We start from the raw sequence: 20,192 nt of genomic DNA on the forward strand, positions 1-20,192 counted from the left end.
ACCATCCTTTGCAAAGCCCAGTGGAATTGTTAAAATCCTCTGCCCGCAAAGTGTTCGCATCCAAATGGGACGCCAGAGATGGGTGGTTAATCCGAGTCGGCCTAAACCATATAGAGAACTGACGTCACAAGGGATCGTTCAGGCTCAAAAAGGCCGTGTCCAGGGGCGTCGTGATGAATGCCAGGGAGGGGAGCATCCTCCTCACAGAAATACTGCCCCCGCACTCTCCTCTCAGGATCGACCGGAATGAAGATGGCCACGATGAGGGAGGCCGACGGACTAATTTCGAGAGGTGCCGAGAAGGAGTGTCACCGGGTCGAATGTGCTGCTCGACCACACCTACAGTACATATTGATGGCTTGTTGTAAATGTAGGGCTAATGATGTTGCGTATTGTTTGCCTAAGAATGTACACCTTCAATAGGGCAGCCCACGTAAGAGTTTGGTGATGATACTGAATGGTCAAGTTGGGTTGTAATGTCTTCCCCCCCTTGATTCAAGCGGCTATGTTAAGCATTAACCCAGAGGTTAAATGTTTTGTACTCCATGCCCACATCATTGAATCCCGTGTGCGATCCCATTGATGTCCACATAGAGTTCCCTATTACTGGTAGGAACGAAGTTGTAAACTGAGTGTACCAGCCTGCAATAGATGAGTGTACCAGCTTGCAATAGATTAATGCGTCCGTCCGTCCGTCCCCTTTCAATACTTTAACGAAGTGAAATCTCGTGCTATTGGGGTGTAAAAATAAAATTGCGCAAAAGTCCAATGTTCCTACCAGCCCACCCTGCAGGGACCTGTTAAATTAGAGTTTTAGCCGGGACAGATATTTTTATGGGCAGAAGAGGGTGATGTAGGGTACTGTACATGGCAAAAGTTATAGTGGTGTCAGTGGAGATGGGTGGAAACAGGTGCATGGTACCGTACGAGGGAAGGTTCGAGGTACAAGACGGTAAAGTCTGCTAGAATAATCTTAAATTAAAGCTTTCATGAATGCAGGGATTCATACTCTTTGGTGGAGGCGATAGCACAGAGTGGTGTACCTTCTTTATGATTCTGATATTTCCATCCTACCTGCCTATATCAGCTGTTATTTCCGACTCTTTGTGTATCTCTCTATGCCTCTCTCTTAGATCTCTCATGCTCACATGTCCTTTGGATTGCACTCTCATGCCTTTGGATTCCACCACTCTTCGATATTACTTTAACATGCTAATCTCTCACATTAACATAGCCACTTTGATGCCCTCTACGAGGAGGCCGCTCTCCGTTCTTACATTTACATGCTAATTTCTCACATTAACATCACTGGCCCCGCCCACTTATTTATGGCCCTTTGGCTACACCCATTTCAAACTCTTTTAAACATTCTGCCTCAACAGCAGATCATGCTTTGCCATCTCATGACGGACGCTTGTGTTGCACCCGAAACGTCGTGATTTATTTTATTTTATACCTACGTGACTTTACCGAAAGAACCAAAGAGTATGGAAGATACCAAGTCAGCTTCATCCCAATGGTGGTGTTTAGGCGAAAGTTTATCTATGAGTATATATAGGCTGGCTAACAGGTATGAAGTTACTCCTTTGGTGGTAATATACAACAAAAACAATAATAAATGTATAACCATTGTCATGGGTGAAGTCTTCCCATACTGGATCAGTCATGGAGATTGTTTCACCATACGCCATCATGCTTCTCAACGTGGGTTGATAACGAAAAGGCTCATGGCCAGTTTGTTTGATGTTAACTATAACCGAGAATCAAACTCAAGTGGCCTGATTCATTGTGCAATGCACAAACCATTGTGCCACCGTTCCACTCGTATGTACAAGTTAACAGGGAAATTAAAAACTATGCCATGTTTTTTGTTTACTGTCAATAAAATGAGAAAATAACATTGCCACGTTGGTCAAGTTTTAGGTATAATGCAGACAAGGGTTTTGGTAGTTGGACGATTTCAGAATGGGTTGAAGGTGACAATCCTAATCAAATGCCATTTTCAAGATCGTGTGCATAGGTCTGTTGTAGACAAAAACAACAGCCTGCTGATAAAGCATGTCCTGCATTCTTACTTGTGTAAAGAAGCTCCTTCGCAGGTTTAATTTTCTAGATTATTTATTCCCGACGATAACATATTTACAAGGTGAGAGTACGACTCATACGTTGCACAAGGCTATGACTATCTGCAGTCCCGGTGGTTTCTAATAGAGTAAATTAATCTCGAACAGTCTTTCTTGATGGTTTCCACCATGTTGATTTCCAACAGTCGGCCCCGATGTCGTCCACCTGCAGTTGTTCTTCAGTCCCCAAGGCATCACCCCATTTGTGGGCCACGCTCCCCCTTATATACCCGCACGGCCACGCCCTGGTAACTTCCAGCAGTTTTCCCCGGTAGATTCTCTCAGCAGACTCTACCGTCTTCTACTTCACTTCTCTTGGATGGCAAAGTTTATAGTGGGGGCAGTGGAGATGGGTTGAAACAGGTACAGGTTACTGTACGGGGGAAGGTTCGTGTGAGTCGTACTCTTGCGTTGTAAATACGTTATCGTGAAATAAATCATCTATCAAATGGAACCTGCTAAGGAGCTTCTTTACACATGTGAGTGTAAGCCTGAGTACAATCTCACGTGTTGTTGCTGTCGAGTATTTTAATTTTACCAGTGGGTCAATGAGGGAAGGGGATGGTGATTAATGTAGTGATAGAATGGGTGGGTCATTCTTGAGAGCATGAAAAAGTGCGTGAGTGAGGTTGACACAGTGAATGATCGGGTGATTGTGTGATCAGGTAAATATATGACTCATGAGGAGAGAGAGGGAGTATTTACGTGAGTCATAGATTTAAGGAAGTGGGTGAGTTCATAATGGAGTGAGTGAGTACCAGTTTATTGAGTTGAGCAAGGCGAGAACTAAAGCGACCATGATGAGTCTCATTTGCAAGAGAGACCTGGATCACCCAAATTACCAAAGCTAAATAAAACACAGAGTTACAGTAATTAAAGCAAATATACTATTTTCTTCTTTCGATAAAGCATATATAAACAATATAAAGACAACTGCTGTTTCATGGGAAATCGACGTAATGGAGCTAAGGGATGATAGAATGTGTGAGTAATGTGCGACATGGATGTCCTCTGGCCCCTACACGACTGAACATTTTCTTTGACTACGTAGTTTGAGACGATTTCCATGGATGTACCAGTAGAATTTATCTGGTATAGATATAATGGGAGGCTGATCGATGCCTGAGCCGGTCATGGTATGGCTCTCTATTGTTAAACCATATTATGAATGCGGATGATCTGGTGATTACTGCCCACTCTGAGGAGAAGTTGGAGACACTACAGCTAAACATGAAGCATGCTACTAAAATATGGGCCGTTACCATCAGCCCCACGAAAACAAATCACCTCCCTGGGTATTTGACATCATAAAAATGCTCCCTTCCTCAATTCCTCATGTATTTGGGGCACCTGAGGAGAGAGTGGAGTGGGCAGTGTGCTGATGATCAACTCCGTTTTGGGAGCCGAGGTCTCATTTAAAATAATTCGAGCAGCATTATATTTTCATCAGCTGCTCAACACAGTGTGGAAGCTACCTGGCATGTCACTCCATAAAAATCTTCATGTCTTCTCGGCCACAGTTATACTCTCCTTTATCTCTCTCGAAAGGAACATTAAGGTTAGCTTGCCCACGATCTATTCAGGGTTTAACCAGACTGGACTTTGTAAGCTCACAGATTCCTAGAATATCTGGACAAATGCCCATCTGTGGGCTCCTCCAGCAAGCGAGGCTGCGTTGATTGTGTCATGCAGTCCGTATGCAGTCACGGCATCCCCAAGCAGCTTCAATTTGGCTGGATAGATGGTGCTAAATGGGCGTGGTACAGAATAGAGAAGAGATGGACTGATGTGGTGCAGAAGGATGTGGAGCTGATTGGACTTATTGATGACTGGTATCAGCAGTGTCATGATCGGCTTCTGTGGAGGAGGTTCATGAAAGGTGCTGCTGGGGAAGTGGAGGCAGTTGCCCTCCAGCAACAGCATAGGGCAGAGGAGCGAGGCTCAAAACAACGAGCAGAGCGCCAAACAACTGACACAAATAAAGTTGGCACAGTGGGGAGCACGGCTGTTGCATCTGCCCATCATCTTCCTAAGTCAATCCATGGCACCTGCGTCTATTACATGACCTCCTGCCAGCCAGCCTTCGACACTTCACGTGGCCTCAAAATGCACCGAGCATGGCACAAGTGCTGTGGTGATGTCACCGCCACTTAGGGGTGAACGACGGTTGTTGCGTTGTTGTTGTGCGTGTGTGCACGGACGCATGTACGCCTGTGAGTCTCGTGTATGGAGAGATAAAGAGAGGCAGCCGGGCAGGGTGCTGGCCATTCACCCCGTGTGCCATTCAGAGCTTCATAGGCGCTTGCCCCAACATTCTGGTAAGGCTATACAGCGGATGATTGTCGCTGTTGTGTGTGTGTATGGACGTTCACCCCCCTCCCACCGCCCCCGTGTGTGCAGGGACTCATTACGCCCCCTCCCGACAAGCAGACCGGCATCCGGACTAAAGGTAAGTGACAATAACAGATTTTTTTTCCATTTAAGTAACTTTATGTTTTGCTCACAATACAGTATTTATTAGAGTGTTGCATGCAAATGTACGATATTTTGTCTTATATATGACTTTGTTGATGTTCTATGGGGTATGTTTGTCTTTCTGAGTAATGTTTTAATTAGGGTGGTGTCATTTTCACAATTTCCCCAATATTTTTAAATGGCCGACTTGCGCTTCAGCAATTTTCGGAACCAATGGCTAAATCTCTTCATCTTCTTGGGCTTGGTGGTGGTGGCAGAAGTGGTGGTGGAAACGGTTGCGGTGGTGGAAGCTGTGGCAGCGGCGGTGGAAGTGGCGTCGGTGGTGGTGGCATCATTGTACATTTGAGACACGGTCCATATTAGCTCTTTCAGCTGGCTACGGAGATGCAGGTTCTCTTCTTGCAGCCTCTTTTCCCCATGCCACATGTCCTCGTGACGCACCAGCTTCCCGCGCAGCCTAAACTGTTCCTGCCCTCTCTGCGGATTCAGGAAGTTCAACTTCCTCAGGTGGGCGTGCAGCGACCTCCGGAGATCTTCGTTTTCACAGCGCAGCGACATTTGCCGCTGTGCTGCATTGCAGTCTCGGAGAAAATCCGCATGCAGAGACTTGCTCTCCCTGCAAGGCACTCTCGTGGGCTCCAGCTCCAACTGGCGCTCTTTAAGCTGTTGAACCAGGCTCCTGATCTCTCTCTGGAGAGTCTCTCGGTTCTCCATGAACTCCTCCAGCTGATGCTGTAGCTCCAGACGGAGCATCTTGCTCTTCTGACAGAGCTCCACATTCTGCAGGCCCATCCTCTCCGTAGACAGCGTCGTGGTCTCATGGTCAAAGTCTGAAATGGAAAGCGTAAAAAGAAGATATATGAAGATCCCCATCCCAAGCATGGCCAAGACCAGAACGCCAACGATCAGCAGCACCATGCTCAGTTCGAGTTGACGCACGCGGGACAGAAGCAAGTGTGAGACACGTCACGAAGGGGCGTGTTATTTATCGTGACGTCATTACCGGATGTGACGTACACTATGACGTAACAGCCATCTCTGCCCACTTATTGTCAATCATTGCCCACCACGTGACTCCACGGCCCTGCCCCTAACCACACAGCTCCTCCCCCATACTCTTCTTCCGCCTTCCCCACGTGACGCGAGCCAATCACGCGAGAGGCGGCGCGCGGTCGGCCCCGCGTCCGCTTCCCGCCATTCTTGCAATGGGCGGCGGGGCCGCTCAGGGTGGGGCGCGGGGGGCGGGGGCGAGTTCACTCCACGTCGCGAGTCGGGAGGAGGGACGAGGGGGAGGGGCCAGGAGGGACGAGGGGGAGGGGCCAGGAGGGACGAGGGGGAGGGGCCAGGAGCGGGAGGGGGGGGGAGCTGAGAGCTGCGAAAGTTTGGGGTACCACTACTTGAAAAATATACTGTACCACAGAAATGAGTTTATGTTTAGTTCGATTTAGAACATCTTTCCAATGGTTGCTTAATTTGAAACCAACTTCTCGGTTGAAATTGTGTCTGTGTTTGTAGATCTGAATTGCCTCGTGAACAAATCTCTGATAAAAACCCGTGGGTTTGCAAAGAACCTTGGTATAGGAGAAAATTATATCGTGATCACCCACATGGTTGTAACAGTGATCAGCAAAGAATTCGTTTTGCTGTGTTTCAAATCTGATTTGTGCTCGCGAATTCGGTCAGAGACATGTCGCTTTGTCTCCCCGATATAGCAATCACCGCAGGTACAACTCAATTTGTAAACCCCGGGGTACTGTAAGTCAGGAATGCCATCCTTCACGGATGGGATCAGATCACGAATTTTGTGTACTGTATTGAACCGGACCTGGATCTTGTGTTTGTTTAGAATTTTTGAAATCTTTTTAGTAACGCCTGCTATATATGGTAGTGTGATGGTTTTGGCCGGAGTATCAAGTGGTTGTTTCTGTATGGAGGGAGAAACAGCTTGGCAGATGGTACGGTCAGAGTAACCATTCCTTTTGAGGGCCAGGTGTACATGTTTTAATTCACTGGTCAGGTGGTGTTGGTCCGAAATGCAATGAGCCCTATGGTATGAAGTTTTGATGAGAGAATTCTTTTGGGCTGGGTGGTGGTGGGAATCAGGTTTCAAGTAGGAATCTGTGTGGGTGGGTTTCCTGTAGACAGAATGCCCCAATGAGCCATCAGGTCTCCTCTCAAACAGAACATCTAAGAATGGTAGCTTAAATTTCGATTTAAAGTTTTCGTGACTGCAAGGATTCATCTTCTTTGGTTCTTTCGGTAAAGTCACGTAGAATGAGAATAAAATAATAAATTGATAAAATAAAATAACACAATAATATTCTCACGACGTTTCGGCCACAACACAAGCGGCCTTCATCAGGTGAAGGGGACGAGACTGTCTGGAGGACAGCGCTGGAGTGAGAAAGCCACGCTGAGATCACGACCTTTAAGCTGTGTGAGAAGAAACAAAGCGCCTGACAAAGGAATTAGCATTTAATTTAGCATTGAAATGGCTGAGTGATTAGCTTGTGACTGGTCACAGAAAAGGCTATATTAAAGTTAAAGCATACACATCCGCAAAGGCACCCCTTGACAAAGGAATTAGCATAGAATTTAGCATTGAAATAGCTAAGTTAAAGTATACACATCCGCAGAGGCACTCCTTGACAAAGGAATTAGCATAGAATTTAGCATTGAAATAGCTGAATGATTAGCTTGTAACTGGTCACAGAAATAGCTATGTTAAAGTCAGAGCATATACATTCACCGAGGCACCTAGTACAAATCAAACAGGAGAATTTAGCATTGAACTAGGCGAATTTAGCATTGAAATAACTGAGTGATTAGCTTGTGACTGGTCACAGAAATGGCTGTTGAAGTTAAGGCCTACACATCTGAGCTATTCACTGTAACTGGGTATACAATACAATATATAATGAATACTATATCATGAACCAATAAAAAATACTAAAATATAAATTACCTCAATGTTATCAATAAACTCTATATTCTCCAATCAGCTAAGCTACCAACAATAAGTCGTTATATATCACAATGCTATATGGCGAAAAATGGGTGGATTCTTACCCTCAACTTTAGCAACACGGATAGCTTAACCGTGGTTAATGGTATGGTTTACAACATGGAGTATAACAGCGCCTCGCAGCTGTCTCTCTCCCCCTCCTCTGTTCCGACCATCGATGAACTCGTCCGTCTGAACGGGACCCGTAGCTATCCATGGTGCTAAAGTTGAGGGTAAGAATCCACCCATTTTTCGCCATATAGCATTGTGATATATAACGACTTATTGTTGGTAGCTTAGCTGATTGGAGAATATAGAGTTTATTGATAACATTGAGGTAATTTAAATTTTTGTCTTTTTTATTGGTTCAGTATATAGTATTCATTATATATTGTATACCCAGTTACTGTGAATAGCTCAGATGTGTAGGCCTTAACTTCAACATAGCCATTTCTGTGACCAGTCACAAGCTAATCACTCAGTTATATCAATGCTAAATTCGCCTAGTTATTTCAATGCTAAATTCTCCTGTTTGATTTGTACTAGGTGACTCGGTGAATGTATATGCTCTGACTTTAACATAGCTATTTCTGTGACCAGTTACAAGCTAATCACTCAGCTATTTCAATGCTAAATTCTACGCTAATTCCTTTGTCAAGGGGTGCCTTTGCGGATGTGTATGCTTTAACTTTAACATAGCCTTTTCTGTGACCAGTCACAAGCTAATCACTCAGCCATTTCAATGCTAAATTATGTTAATTCCTTTGTCAAGGCGCTTTGTTTCTTCTCACACAGCTTAAAGATCGCGATCTCAGCGTGGCTTTCTCACTCCAGCGCTGTCCTCCAGACAGTCTCGTCCCCTTCACCTGATGAAGGCCGCTTGTATTGTGGCCGAAACGTCGTGAGAATATTATTGTGTTATTTTATTTTATCAATTTATTATTTTATTCTCATTCTACGTGACTTTACCGAAAGAACCAAAGAAAATGGTAGCTTACCATCTTTCTCCACTTCCATGGTCTTGTTCTTCTGACAGAGCTCCACATTCTGCAGGCCCATCCTCTCCGTTTGCAGCGTCGTGGTCTCGCGGTAAAAGTATGAGATGGAAAGCTTAAAACGAAGATAAATGAAGATCTCCATCCCAAGCATGGCCAACAGCGGAACGCCAACGGTCAACAGCGCCATGCTGAGCTCGTGTTGACGGCACGCGGGACGGAAGGAAGTGTGAGGCACGTCACGAAGGGGCGTGTCGTATATCACCGGATGTGACGTACAGCCATCCCTGCCCACTTATTGGCAATCATTGCCCACCACGTGACTCCACGGCCCCGCCCCTTACCGCGCAGCTCCTCCCCCATACTCTTCTTCCGCCTTCCCCACGTGACGCGAAGCGAGCCAATCACGCGAGAGGCGGCGCGCGGTAGGCCCCGCGACCGCTTTCCGCCATTCTTGCAATGGGCAGCGGGGCCGCGCAGGGGGGGGGGCGGTGGGGGCGGGGGGGGCGGGGCTGAGTTCACTCCACGTCGCGAACGGGAGGAGGATTGACGAGGGGGAGGGGCCAGGAGGGACGAGGGGGAGGGGCCAGGAAGGACGAGGGGGAGGGGCCAGGAGGGACGAGGGGGAGGGGCCAGGAGCGGGAGGGGGGGAGCCGTGGCGCCGCTCTTGGGCCGCGAGGCCTCCCCCTGGGCCCGCGGCGCCACGCGGAGACCGCGACAGCAGCAGCAGCAGGAGGTGGTGGTGGTGGTGTTTGTGGTTGTAGGCACGGGAGAGGTGGTGGTGGTGTTTGTGGTTGTAGGCACGGGAGAGGTGGTGGTGGTGTTTGTGGTTGTAGGCACGGGAGAGGTGGTGGTGGTGTTTGTGGTTGTAGGCACGGGAGAGGTGGTGGTGGTGGTGTTTGTGGTTGTAGGCACGGGAGAGGTGGTCACGGACAGGCGGTGAGTGCCGGGTGATGGAGCGGGGGGGTGAGGGAGTGGATTGCAGGGTGAGTGAGTTAATGAGGAGAATTAATAGGTGAGGAGGGTGAGTGAGTTGAAGGGTGAGGTGAGTGAGTGGGTGAGTGGTGAGTTCACGACAGGGAGATTGGGGCTGAGTGAGTGAACGCAGCGCACGGTAAAGATCCCCTGAGAGCATTCGCAAGAGTTGGACATTGAGTGCCGCTGTCAGGGTCCACACGCAAATTACTCACTTGGCATGATATACAAATTAACCATTGTAAACGATAACTTTTAAAAAGTCCGCTATTTGTCAGAGCTAATGCGATGTGCGTTTTGCATATTTGTAGCACGTTATAACCAACGTCAACATCGTCATTTAGAGTAACCATTAGTCCATACGTGTCACTTGCTAATAGTCCCCGGGTCAATCACAACTTTTCCGTGCGTGCAGGCTTTGTCTCTGGCTGCTCGCTAGGGCTGCGATGCCTTTCCATGCCACAAGATGACGTTCATTGCTCCTTCCACACCGCGACAATATTTACTGCAGTGTTCTATAACGCGGCAGTTGCGTTGCTGAATAACACCGCGTTGTGTAAACGCCCTCGTTACAATGACTAATACAGGGTAAAGCACAGTCCGTGATAACAGCGTGAGATGCGTGTGTCGGCTGAACAAAGACTGAGGCGCGTGGGGAGCATCAGGAAGCATCCAGCAGCATCCCAATGCCTCGTGTGACGCTGTACCCAGGCAGCCGTACAACCGCACATTCCTACTCGCGTGACGTGGTTCTGTTAACTCAATCGCGTTATATCCACTTAGCATCCGCGTTATAAAACGTGTTCCCTAATACATCCATCGTGCCATATCCAAATGGCGTTATGAAAACACGCGTTGAAGCAGAACGAACTCTATAAACTATTTTTATTTTACCAGGTGAGACCCACTGAGCTATGTGGCTGTTTTCCAGAAGCGACCTTTCCACAAATGATAGATCAGCTAAATGACTAATCACGTTAGAAATGTGTAGCACCAGCCACAAATACTCTAGACATGGGATCCCCTTTGACAGGGTCAGTGTCTACTTAGATTCACTCACTCCTCCTATTGTCATGCGGCGTGCGCAGCTGCGTCGCGACACTTGGTAGAGTGCTGTCTTTGAGGCAGAGAACTTTACAACCATGTGCAGTGGTTAATTTGCTTAACAGCTTTACACCGAACTCCTTGCTTGTGGTAAAACATGTTTGCGACTTTGCTGATTGAGAACTATGCAGATTTAGATTTATAGTAACATGTACTTGGTGTGAGATGAACTTCCAAACAATTTCCTTTGCTCAACATCTTGCAATTAACGTCTTTTTAAATGGTCAGCTTAAGTGATTCCGTGATGGTTATGTAACTTGACCATTAAGATAATCTATGGAGCACAATTATTTCAGTATTATTTGTCGTAAGTAAACTTTAAACAGAACCCATATGTGATATTATATTGCCTGATTATTTTAATTTTTAATGTAGTCTACATGCTCTTCTGGGGATATTACCCCACATTTACCATTCATTGATGTTCCCTTTGACATTGGTAATTGGCATTGTCACACCATAGTAATTCATGGGCAATTATGTAATTCTCTCTGTGTCTATCTCTATCTGCATCTGTCTGTGTGGGTATCTCTCTCTGCCGGTGTGTTTTTCTCTATATGCATCTCTCGTGTGTCTCTTTGTGTGTGCCTCTCTCTGTGTGTGGATGTCTCTCGGTGTCTGTGTCTCTCTTTCCTTTTCCACGATGTGGCGTTGTATTTACATGCAAATTCTACCTCTAGCCCCGCCCACTTACTCTTGGGCTGAGTTTATCTCAAGCCAATATAACTTCGTGTTTCAGCAGCTTTCTCGCTATATTTTTTCACCTGATGATGGTTGCTTGTGTTGCGATCTAAACGTCGTGATCTATTATTTTTTCTACCTATGTGACTTTACACAAAGAACCAAAGAGTATTGTGATTTTAATTTTGATTGTGATCGTTGTGGTGGAGGTGGTGATATTGATGGTGGTGTTAACGATAGCGGTGATTTTGGTGGTTGTAATGGTGGTATTGATGGTGGTAATGGTGGTTGACTATTACCCCTCTCGTGTCCTTCCACCACCAGGTTTAAGAATCTGCTGGTGTCTGTGCTGGAGGTGGACGTCGGATATCTGTGCGGTCTGGAGCGGTGGACAATAGACTTCTGCAGCTCAACCAGGTGGATGCACTGGGCAGGGGGCAAGATGGTGGTGGCCTTAGAGACTTACTCCCACAGAGAGCCATAGACTCACTCACAGAGTACATTCACACAGAGAGCCAAAGTCTCACTGACACAGAGCCATAGGCTCACTCACATGGAGACACATAGACTCACTCAAACAGAGAACCATTGATTAACCCACACAGAGAACCATAGAGTCACTCGCACAAACTCACACAGAGAGACATAGACTCACTCACGCAGAGGACTATATGCAGTACATCCTCGTCTTTTATGTAATGTGTTTCGCTTAGCGCACACCACACCCACTATAACTCGAGTAGCACATGACGGACTGCTCTTATGAGTGGTGTGGGTGTTGGCAGCGTTGTTCTGTATTGCTGGGAGCTGATGCTGTACCGGTGCGCACTGTGTTACGTGGCGTGTCATCCTCTTCCTCAGCCTTTGTTCCAGCATCTGTGTGTAGTGTCATCTCACTCACTCCCTTATAGTTTTCACTCATCATATCTCCCTTTCACGTCCTTTGTATGTATATTGATGAATGTAACACAATTTTTTTATTATTATTTGGCTGCTATAAATTTCCACGTCATAAGCTACTTCATTCATCTATCATTTGTGGCCAGTTCGCTTCTGAAATAGAAGCTAATAGCTTAGAGGGCTTTACTAGGTAAGATAAAAAATAGTTTATTTTTTTGTGATTTGCTTACCTTTCCTATACTTTTCACTTCGATTGTGTTTTTGCATCGTTTGTTCTTGTAACTTTCTGTACCACCCCAACTGGAAATCTGTGAAAAAGGGCTTTTTAGATTCCTCCAGTATAAATAAAGATTATAATATAGATCTTCTACATATACACAACCCATTTAAAATGAACATAGAAAACAGTGTACTGTACTCTCAATTAAAAATAATAATAAAAGTTATATTGTGCTAAAACGGAGCCTCCCCCTTTACCGTTTTTCCTTGTAGAAAAGTTTTCTGCTTGACGTAAAATAGCTTTAAGCAGCAATTTTCGACAACGCAACCCCCGCGTTAAGCAAGGATATGTTGTACTCACTTACACAGAGAGACATAGACTCAAACTTGATTTGGCACTTTCGTGACTGCAGGAATTACTCTTTGGTTATTTCGGTAAAGTCACGTAGACATTGACTCGCACAGAAAGCCATAAACTCACTCGAACAGAGAGACTTGGAGTCAATCACACAGAGCCATCGACTCATTCAAACACAGATGATGATAACAGATACCCATGAACTCACATTGAGACCCATGGACTCACACAGAGACCAGTAAACTTACCAGACCCGTAGACTCACAGAGACGCATAGACTTACAGAGAGGTATAGACTTACACAGAGACCCATATACTTACAGAGAGGTAAAGACTTACACAGAGACCCAAAGACTGGTGAGCGAGATTTGAACTCGGATCACCAGATTTGTAGCACAGCACATTCGCCGATACACTACCGTTCACCTTACACACTCACACGCACTCACATGCTCACTCATTCACGCAACCAGACGCTCACTTACACATTCAATCAATCACTCAATCACTCACACACTCGCGTTTTATTGCATGTAGCAATATCTTCAGGAGCTAAATGTCAATTATTGAGGTCTGTTAAGATAAGCGAGTGTGTGTGGATGACATAGCAATAGTGGGTGAGTAGGTGAGTGAAGAGGTGAGCTCAGTAGCATGTTGCAGGTCTTCCCCAGGACAAGGCAGGTCATATTTAGGGTGTGTAACATGTTGATTGACTGGGTTGAGTGTTGTGTGTTTGTGAGTGAGTAGGTGAGCTCACTCGAATGTCGCAGGTCTCGCCCAGCGTTTTCCAATCAGAGATTAAACAGATGAATGAGTGGTGGGATTTTTGTTATTGGTCTCAGGTGAGCAGCACCACCTTAACACAAATATCTGTATTACACCTTCATCCATGTAATAGCTGTGTCCGTCTTACACCTCCATTTTCTTAGAAGCCTCTGGATTTGACATAGGGCATCTTTTTCTGTGTGTGTGTCTGTGTGACCCAGTCCTGGACCTTCCCTCGGTCGACTCACCCTCTAAAGAGTACCTGGTGCAGTGTCTATAATAAACATCAGCAATTGGGAGAGACAAAGGTGGCCGCGTGCATGGTGTTGGCCACATCACATCCTCACTGCGGATTTTGGCGAACCATCGAACAAAGGCTGTCGCTGCATCGCACTTTCAGAAGCGCTTCTGCGGCCGTCTCGAACGCTCTTCCTTCTGATATTAGAAGCCACTGGAGCTGTGCACTTTTACATCTAGATTGAAAACTCATTTCTTTGGAACTACTTTTTGTGCTTACTTTGTTGCCCTTCCCCTGCACCTCCGATTAGCACGGTTGGCTACGTACCGTGCAAAAGAAGTTCAACATACAAAATACATACCACCCCCTCGTGTGTTCCACAGCACAAGGCTCCACAACTTGCCCTAACATGTCTATTGAGGCTACTTCGGTGACCTGTGTGTGTGTGCATAATTAATTATCATTATTTTATTAAATGGCCTTCATCAACAAAGGACACGAGTCCATTGAGGGACGGGGACAGCGTGGGACCCTTCGTGGAGCCGATTCTCGCAATGGCGGAGGAAGAGTTGGAGGGATGCAGCAGAGGAGGGGGTGGCACCGCACGATGTTCGTGCTGAGAGTGAACGTGGCACTGGGGGAGGCTCCGGAGTTGGGCCTCTTCAGGGCGACTGGCGATAGAGTGGAGAAGTCGAGGTGAGAGTGACTCGGGGAATGGGGGTGAGGTGAGTGGAGGGGTGACTCGGGGAGTGAGATTAGTGGAGGGGTGACTAGGGGAGTGGACGTGCACCTGATTATGCACGAATGTGAGTGGACTGCCCATGCATTCATCATCATTATGGGCATCATCACCAGTGGTAAATCCACTGTTTGATGAAGGCCTCCCCAAACCAACGTCACTTCTCGTGACGCCTGCGCTGTGACAATCGGCCCCAGCACCTCCTGTGCATGAGCTTCCCACCTTCCCTCCAAGTTACTCTTGATCATCAGCCATCGTCACTTCCAGAAACGTTTTCATCTGCGTGTTGCTCTTTCCTTCTCATCATGGTCAACATGAGGAGGGATCTTACCTCTGTGTATGTTCTCTCATCTGCGCGTTCCTCTGTCTTGGTGTGATTTCGAGCACGTGTCTCTGCATGCTTCTCTGCGCAGGGTTTGTTCTGTACGTGTTTTTTGAGCTGGTGGCCGCGTCTGAACCGTGTCGTGCCCGTCAGGATGCCACTCAATACAAAACAAATGGAAGGAGTGAAATTATCTTGGGACCACAGCCTTGTCTCAATTCTTCACCCCTGGTGTACAAGTCAGCAGCTGGGACCATCACTGCTATCCATTAATATGTACGGGCTGCTAAGGATTCTCTTCATCTCTGGGTCTCTACCTCTAAATGTTGACTCTGAGTATTGACCGCAGTGCATTTCTCAGCTCTATCGAGTACCCGGTAAGATCGAAAAACTCTCAGCTCACACGGTGGCTTCGGGTGATCAGCCAATGAATACATCAGGATGTGCACCCTCATGAATAACAAACGTGCATTGCGGAAGGTGCCGACTGACTGCCATGCTGCATACTGCTGTATAAATAACCCACCCACACATGCACAAGCCTGTGTGGGTATGCGTATTATCCGGTAATTGTATAGTGTTTCGCGTATTGCGCGATGAACTTGGCAACACCAGTACCGATGCACTAAAGTGGTTTTGGGCTAACCCGAGGTCGACTCAGCCTCCAATGAGTACCTGGTGCGGTGTGTAAACATCACTACTCGGGAGATAAAGGCGGCCAGGCATGGTGCTGGCCACCCTCCCCATTGTGTACCATGCTGGCTTTCATAGTTGCTCGCTAAAAGCACTTGCCTCAAGAGTCCGTTGAGGTTATACAGACAACCTTTGTGTTTGTGTTTAATGTTTTAATTGGTGGCGGTGTAATTTTAAATGTAAATTTTTTTCATGGCCGATTTGCACTTTGGCCACTTCCAGACCCAACAAATAAATCTGTTCCTTTTCTTGGTGGCGGTGGTGACGGTGGTGGCGGTGGTGGCTTTGGTGTATATTTATAGAGTGCCTTCTCTCTTGACATAACAAGCACAAGGCGGTGACAGAATGGAATGATTTAGATGGCAGGGGTGTACATAGTTTGAGGAATAAGTGACAGCGATAGACAGCAATGGGATCGGAGAAGAGTAGGGACGAGAAGGAGTGGAGGCTTAAGGGGAGAGAAGAGGTAGAGAATGGGCAATGGAGAAGAGGTGGGGCTTTATGGGAGGAATGGAAGAAGGTTAAGTAGATGGACCATAAATGAGGTTTGGCACAAAGAGGAGGGACAGAGACAGAAGATTGGGAACAAAGAGGACGAGAGAGGACATGGAAGGAGATGAAAGAGGCAAAATTATGTAGGGCAAGTCCATGGAGAGGTTTAAAGACCAGCGACAGGTATTTTAAAAGACAGTGGTAGTGAACGAGAAGCCATTGGAGTTGAAGGAGGAGAGGCAAAGTGTGAGAATTAAAGGGGAGATTGAAAATAACTCGTGCAGAATATTTTTTTATTTGGTGGAGGGGAATGAGGGCAGATGCGGGGAAATCAAGAAGAAAATTACATTTGTAATTAGAGGTAGCTCTGTTATATCAACTTCTGTGGGTGACTGTCTAATACATATGTGGTTCATAAAGCAGTGCGCCAACCACAAATAACTCTGCCCGCGTGTGATTTTTTCTCACAATTTAAAGGATTTCAACTGCACGGCAGTGCGTACAGCTATAGACCCCTAAGTCGTATGCGCTGTGCAACTTTTAGGCCTTGTAAATATTCCCACACATCTTCTTAATGCGATGTTTTTTTCAATTGTAGAGGATTATCATCGTTAAAATGTTTACTCAGGCACGTGTATATGCATAAACACGATTTGATCAAGACTTGTCACACTAGACTTTCGCGACTACAAAGTAGAGCAGTAATGCATGGTGCTGTTTTTGTTTTATTTTAATTACTTAGATTCGCTCGGGGAGGGTACATGCGGAGTGTTTTTGTATCTGAACGTGTAAACGTGACTTTACCGTAAAAAAACAAGTATACTTTTCGATTTAAAGCTTTCGTGACTGCAATGATTCATCTTCTTTGGTTCTTTCGGTAAAGTCACGTAGAATGAGAATAAAATAATAAATTGATAAAATAAAATAACACAATAATATTCTCACCAATATTATTGTGTTATTTTATTTTATCAATTTATTATTTTATTCTCATTCTACGTGACTTTACCGAAAGAACCAAAGAAGAAGAAAACAAGTATACTATTTTCACTGATACCATTGTGAAATCTATTGTTTCCAGCCTGCATAATTTATATTTGTTGTGATTGGTTTTCTCATCATTTACAGATTTGATTACTGTTACCTTTAGACAACTGTCTATGGGGTCACCATAGTGTAAAGGTCATCTCCATATATGGGGCTGCCAGAGGCATATGGCAAGAGAAAGTATTGATTACCGTCCTGCACTAATGAGTCCTAATTAGACGAAACCGGTCCACAGTTGTCTTTGTCTCACTGCTGCCTGTTGCTGGGACGGCCACGTGTTCTCAACGCTTTGAGTCTGTGGTCTAAACCAGGGGTCGCCAACCCCCGGGCCGCGGACCGGTACCGGTCCGTGGCCTGTTAGGAACCGGGCCGCACAGCAGGAGGCGAGCGGTGGGTGAGCGAGTGAAGCTTCATCTGTATTTACAGCCGCTCCCCATCGCTTGCATTACCGTCTGAGATCCGCCTCCTGTCAGATCAGCGGCGGCATTAGATTCTCATAGGAGCGCGAACCCTACTGTCAACTGCGCATGCCAGGGATCTAGGTTGCGCGCTCCTTATGAGAAGTCGGAATCCGTAACTTATTATAGTCTGCGCGTGGCCTGCCCATTATTGTATTTACCACTTCCGTTCGCGCCTCCCTCCCGCACTGCGCACTTGTCTCAGTCACAGTTTTGGTATAAAGCCCACAAGCTAACCCTCGCCAAAATGAGCAAAAAACAAACGTCGCTGGAGAGTTTCTTTGAAAAGGGGGAAAGGCCCAATGATGACCCCCCCTCCAGTCCGTAAAAAAATGTCTTCCACGAAACCGGTCCCTGGTGCCAAAAAGGTTGGGGACCGCCGGTCTAAACGACAACTTGGTCACAAATTCAGTTTTTCTGAGCTGTTGGTCTAGATAAGTTGGAGAGGGTGGGTGCATGCATGCTGCACACCTATGTATGATTTTTCATCTAATATTACTCCCCGTCCCTTCAAATTCCGTGAATCCTACACGTGGAGGGTGATGGTGGTAACGATGGTGTGGGTGGTGACGTTGGTGACGGTGGTAACCATGGTGAAAGTGGTGACGGTGGTAACGATGGTGTGGGTGGTGATGATAGTGACGGTGGTGACGATAGTCACGATGGTGACGATGGTGACGGTGGTGACAGCGCTGACACTGGGACGCCTGCACGGCACGACTGCCTCTCAAGGGCAAAGCTGGGCCACGTGGTTTGCGAGGAATGCAATCCCCTTTGCACTTCTAAAGGGCACCCCCAGTGGCAACTTTTTTTTTTGCACAATAAGAAGGCGACTCAGCATTTCACCTGCAAGCGGCTTTGCTCTGCACGTAGGGGTGCTGATTGCTCGATGTAAAATACAATTGAGTAATGTCCGATTATCACGGTTGGCTAAGCACGGTGCAACAGAAGGTCGACATACATACAAGGATCTTATTGCAGCCTCGTAATTTAATAACACACCGATCCACATTCTCGCATTTAGCCACAAACACACGCGCAGTTGAGCACACCCACAGCTAGACGATAACGCGTGCTTCTCTCGAGTTATCTGCTGTCATCTGGCTCTCGTGATCGCCGGCCTTGCCTCGCCACAGCTGCTGTGGAGTCGCCTTTGTGCAGAATATAAATTACAACGTAGAAACGCATACAGCCCCTGTCTACTGATCTATTTTATCATCTGTAAAACAAGTAATCCTGATTTGTTTACAGATGTTTTACTAACTAAAAGTCTATCCTCCCAAGAGCGGGTGAGTGAGCGGATGGGTGTGGGTGGGTGAGCGGATGAATGTGTGGATGGGTGAGCGGGTGAATGTGTGGATGGATGGGTGGGTGAGCAGGTGGATGTGGGTGGGTGGTGAGTGGGTGGATGAATGGGTGGGTGGTGAGTGGTTGGGTGGATGTGTGAGTGAGTGGATGAGCGAATGGGTGAGTGGGTGGGTGGTTGAGCAGGTGGCAGGTGTGTGAGTGGGTGGGTGAGTGAGCAGGTGGGTGGTTGAGCACTTGGGTTGGTGAGCGGGTATGGTTGGTGAGTGGGTGGGCGGGTGGGCAGGAGGGTGGTGAGTGAGTGGGTAAGCGATTGGGTGAGTGGATGGGTGGGTAAGCAAGGTGGTGGGTGTGTGAGTAGGTGAATGAGCGAGTGAGCGGGTGGGTGGACGAGCGGGTGGGTGGGTGGGTAAGCAGATGGCAGGTGTGTGAGTGGGTGAGTGAGCGGGTAAGTGAGCGGGTGGGTGAGTGGGTGGGTAGGTGAGCGGGTGGGTTGGTGAGTGGATGGGCGGGTGAGTAGGTGGTTGGTGAGTGTGTGAATGAAGGAATGGGTGGATGGTGAGTGAGTGGTTGAGAGCGTGGGTGACCGAGTGAGTGGGTGGACGAGTGAGTGGTGAGCAAATCGGCGAGCGAGTTGGTGAGCCGGTGGTGAGTGGGTGAGCGAGCAAGCGGGTAGGTGTATGAGTGGTGGGTGGGTTAGGAGGTGAGTGGCTGGGTGAGCGAGTGGGTGAGCAGGCGGTTGAGTGGTTGGGTGGTGAAGGGGTAGGTGAATTGCTGGATGGTGAATGGGTAACTGGCTGGTGGGTGAGTGGGAGGGTGAGTGAGTGGATGAGCGGGTGGGCGAGTTGTGAGCGAGTGGCAGCGCTGCTCGTGAAGCTGTGAGTCTGTGTGTCTCTGTTTAAGCCTCCGTGTCTCTGTGCGAGTCTGTGAATCATGAGGTGAGTTTATTTGCGAGTCTTAGCGTGCGTCTTTGTGCGAGTTCACGAGTCTCCGTGTCTCTCTCAGGACCCCCTGGATGCGTTGAGGCAGCTCTGATCGCGTAACTGTGAATCTCTCAAGGCGGAGTTCTCCAGCGGCGAGTCTCGCGTCTCGTCCTGGACTCGCACCCAGGAGTCCTTCGCCCAGGAGCTCCTGGATCTGCTCCACTGCCAGGACCACTGCGTGCATCTCCACGGCAACCGCCGTAGCAATCGCGGCAACCAACATCACCGCGATGGTCACCGTAGAGACCGCCATGATTATAACAACTTCCATCGCCATAGCAGCAACCACCATCACCACAGTAATCACCGTAGTTAC

General features: G+C 47.3%; 1 protein-coding gene across 1 annotated transcript; it reads right to left on the bottom strand.

The window, feature by feature from the left end:
• Positions 1-2,100: 2,100 nt before the first annotated feature.
• On the bottom strand, positions 2,101-8,851 carry LOC142908476 (uncharacterized). Its single transcript, XM_076059182.1, has 2 exons — positions 8,601-8,851; positions 2,101-5,428 (listed from the first exon to the last, which is right to left on the bottom strand). The coding sequence occupies exons 1-2, from the start codon at positions 8,785-8,787 to the stop codon at positions 4,773-4,775; spliced, it is 843 nt and encodes a 280-aa protein (XP_075915297.1). The 5' UTR covers positions 8,788-8,851; the 3' UTR covers positions 2,101-4,772.
• Between the last annotated feature and the right edge of the window lie 11,341 nt (positions 8,852-20,192).

Source organism: Petromyzon marinus (genome assembly GCF_048934315.1).
Source record: "Petromyzon marinus isolate PM22_M1 ecotype Great Lakes invasive population chromosome 84 unlocalized genomic scaffold, UKy_Petmar_22M1.pri1.0 chr84_unloc.4, whole genome shotgun sequence".
Classification (NCBI taxonomy): domain Eukaryota; kingdom Metazoa; phylum Chordata; class Hyperoartia; order Petromyzontiformes; family Petromyzontidae; genus Petromyzon; species Petromyzon marinus.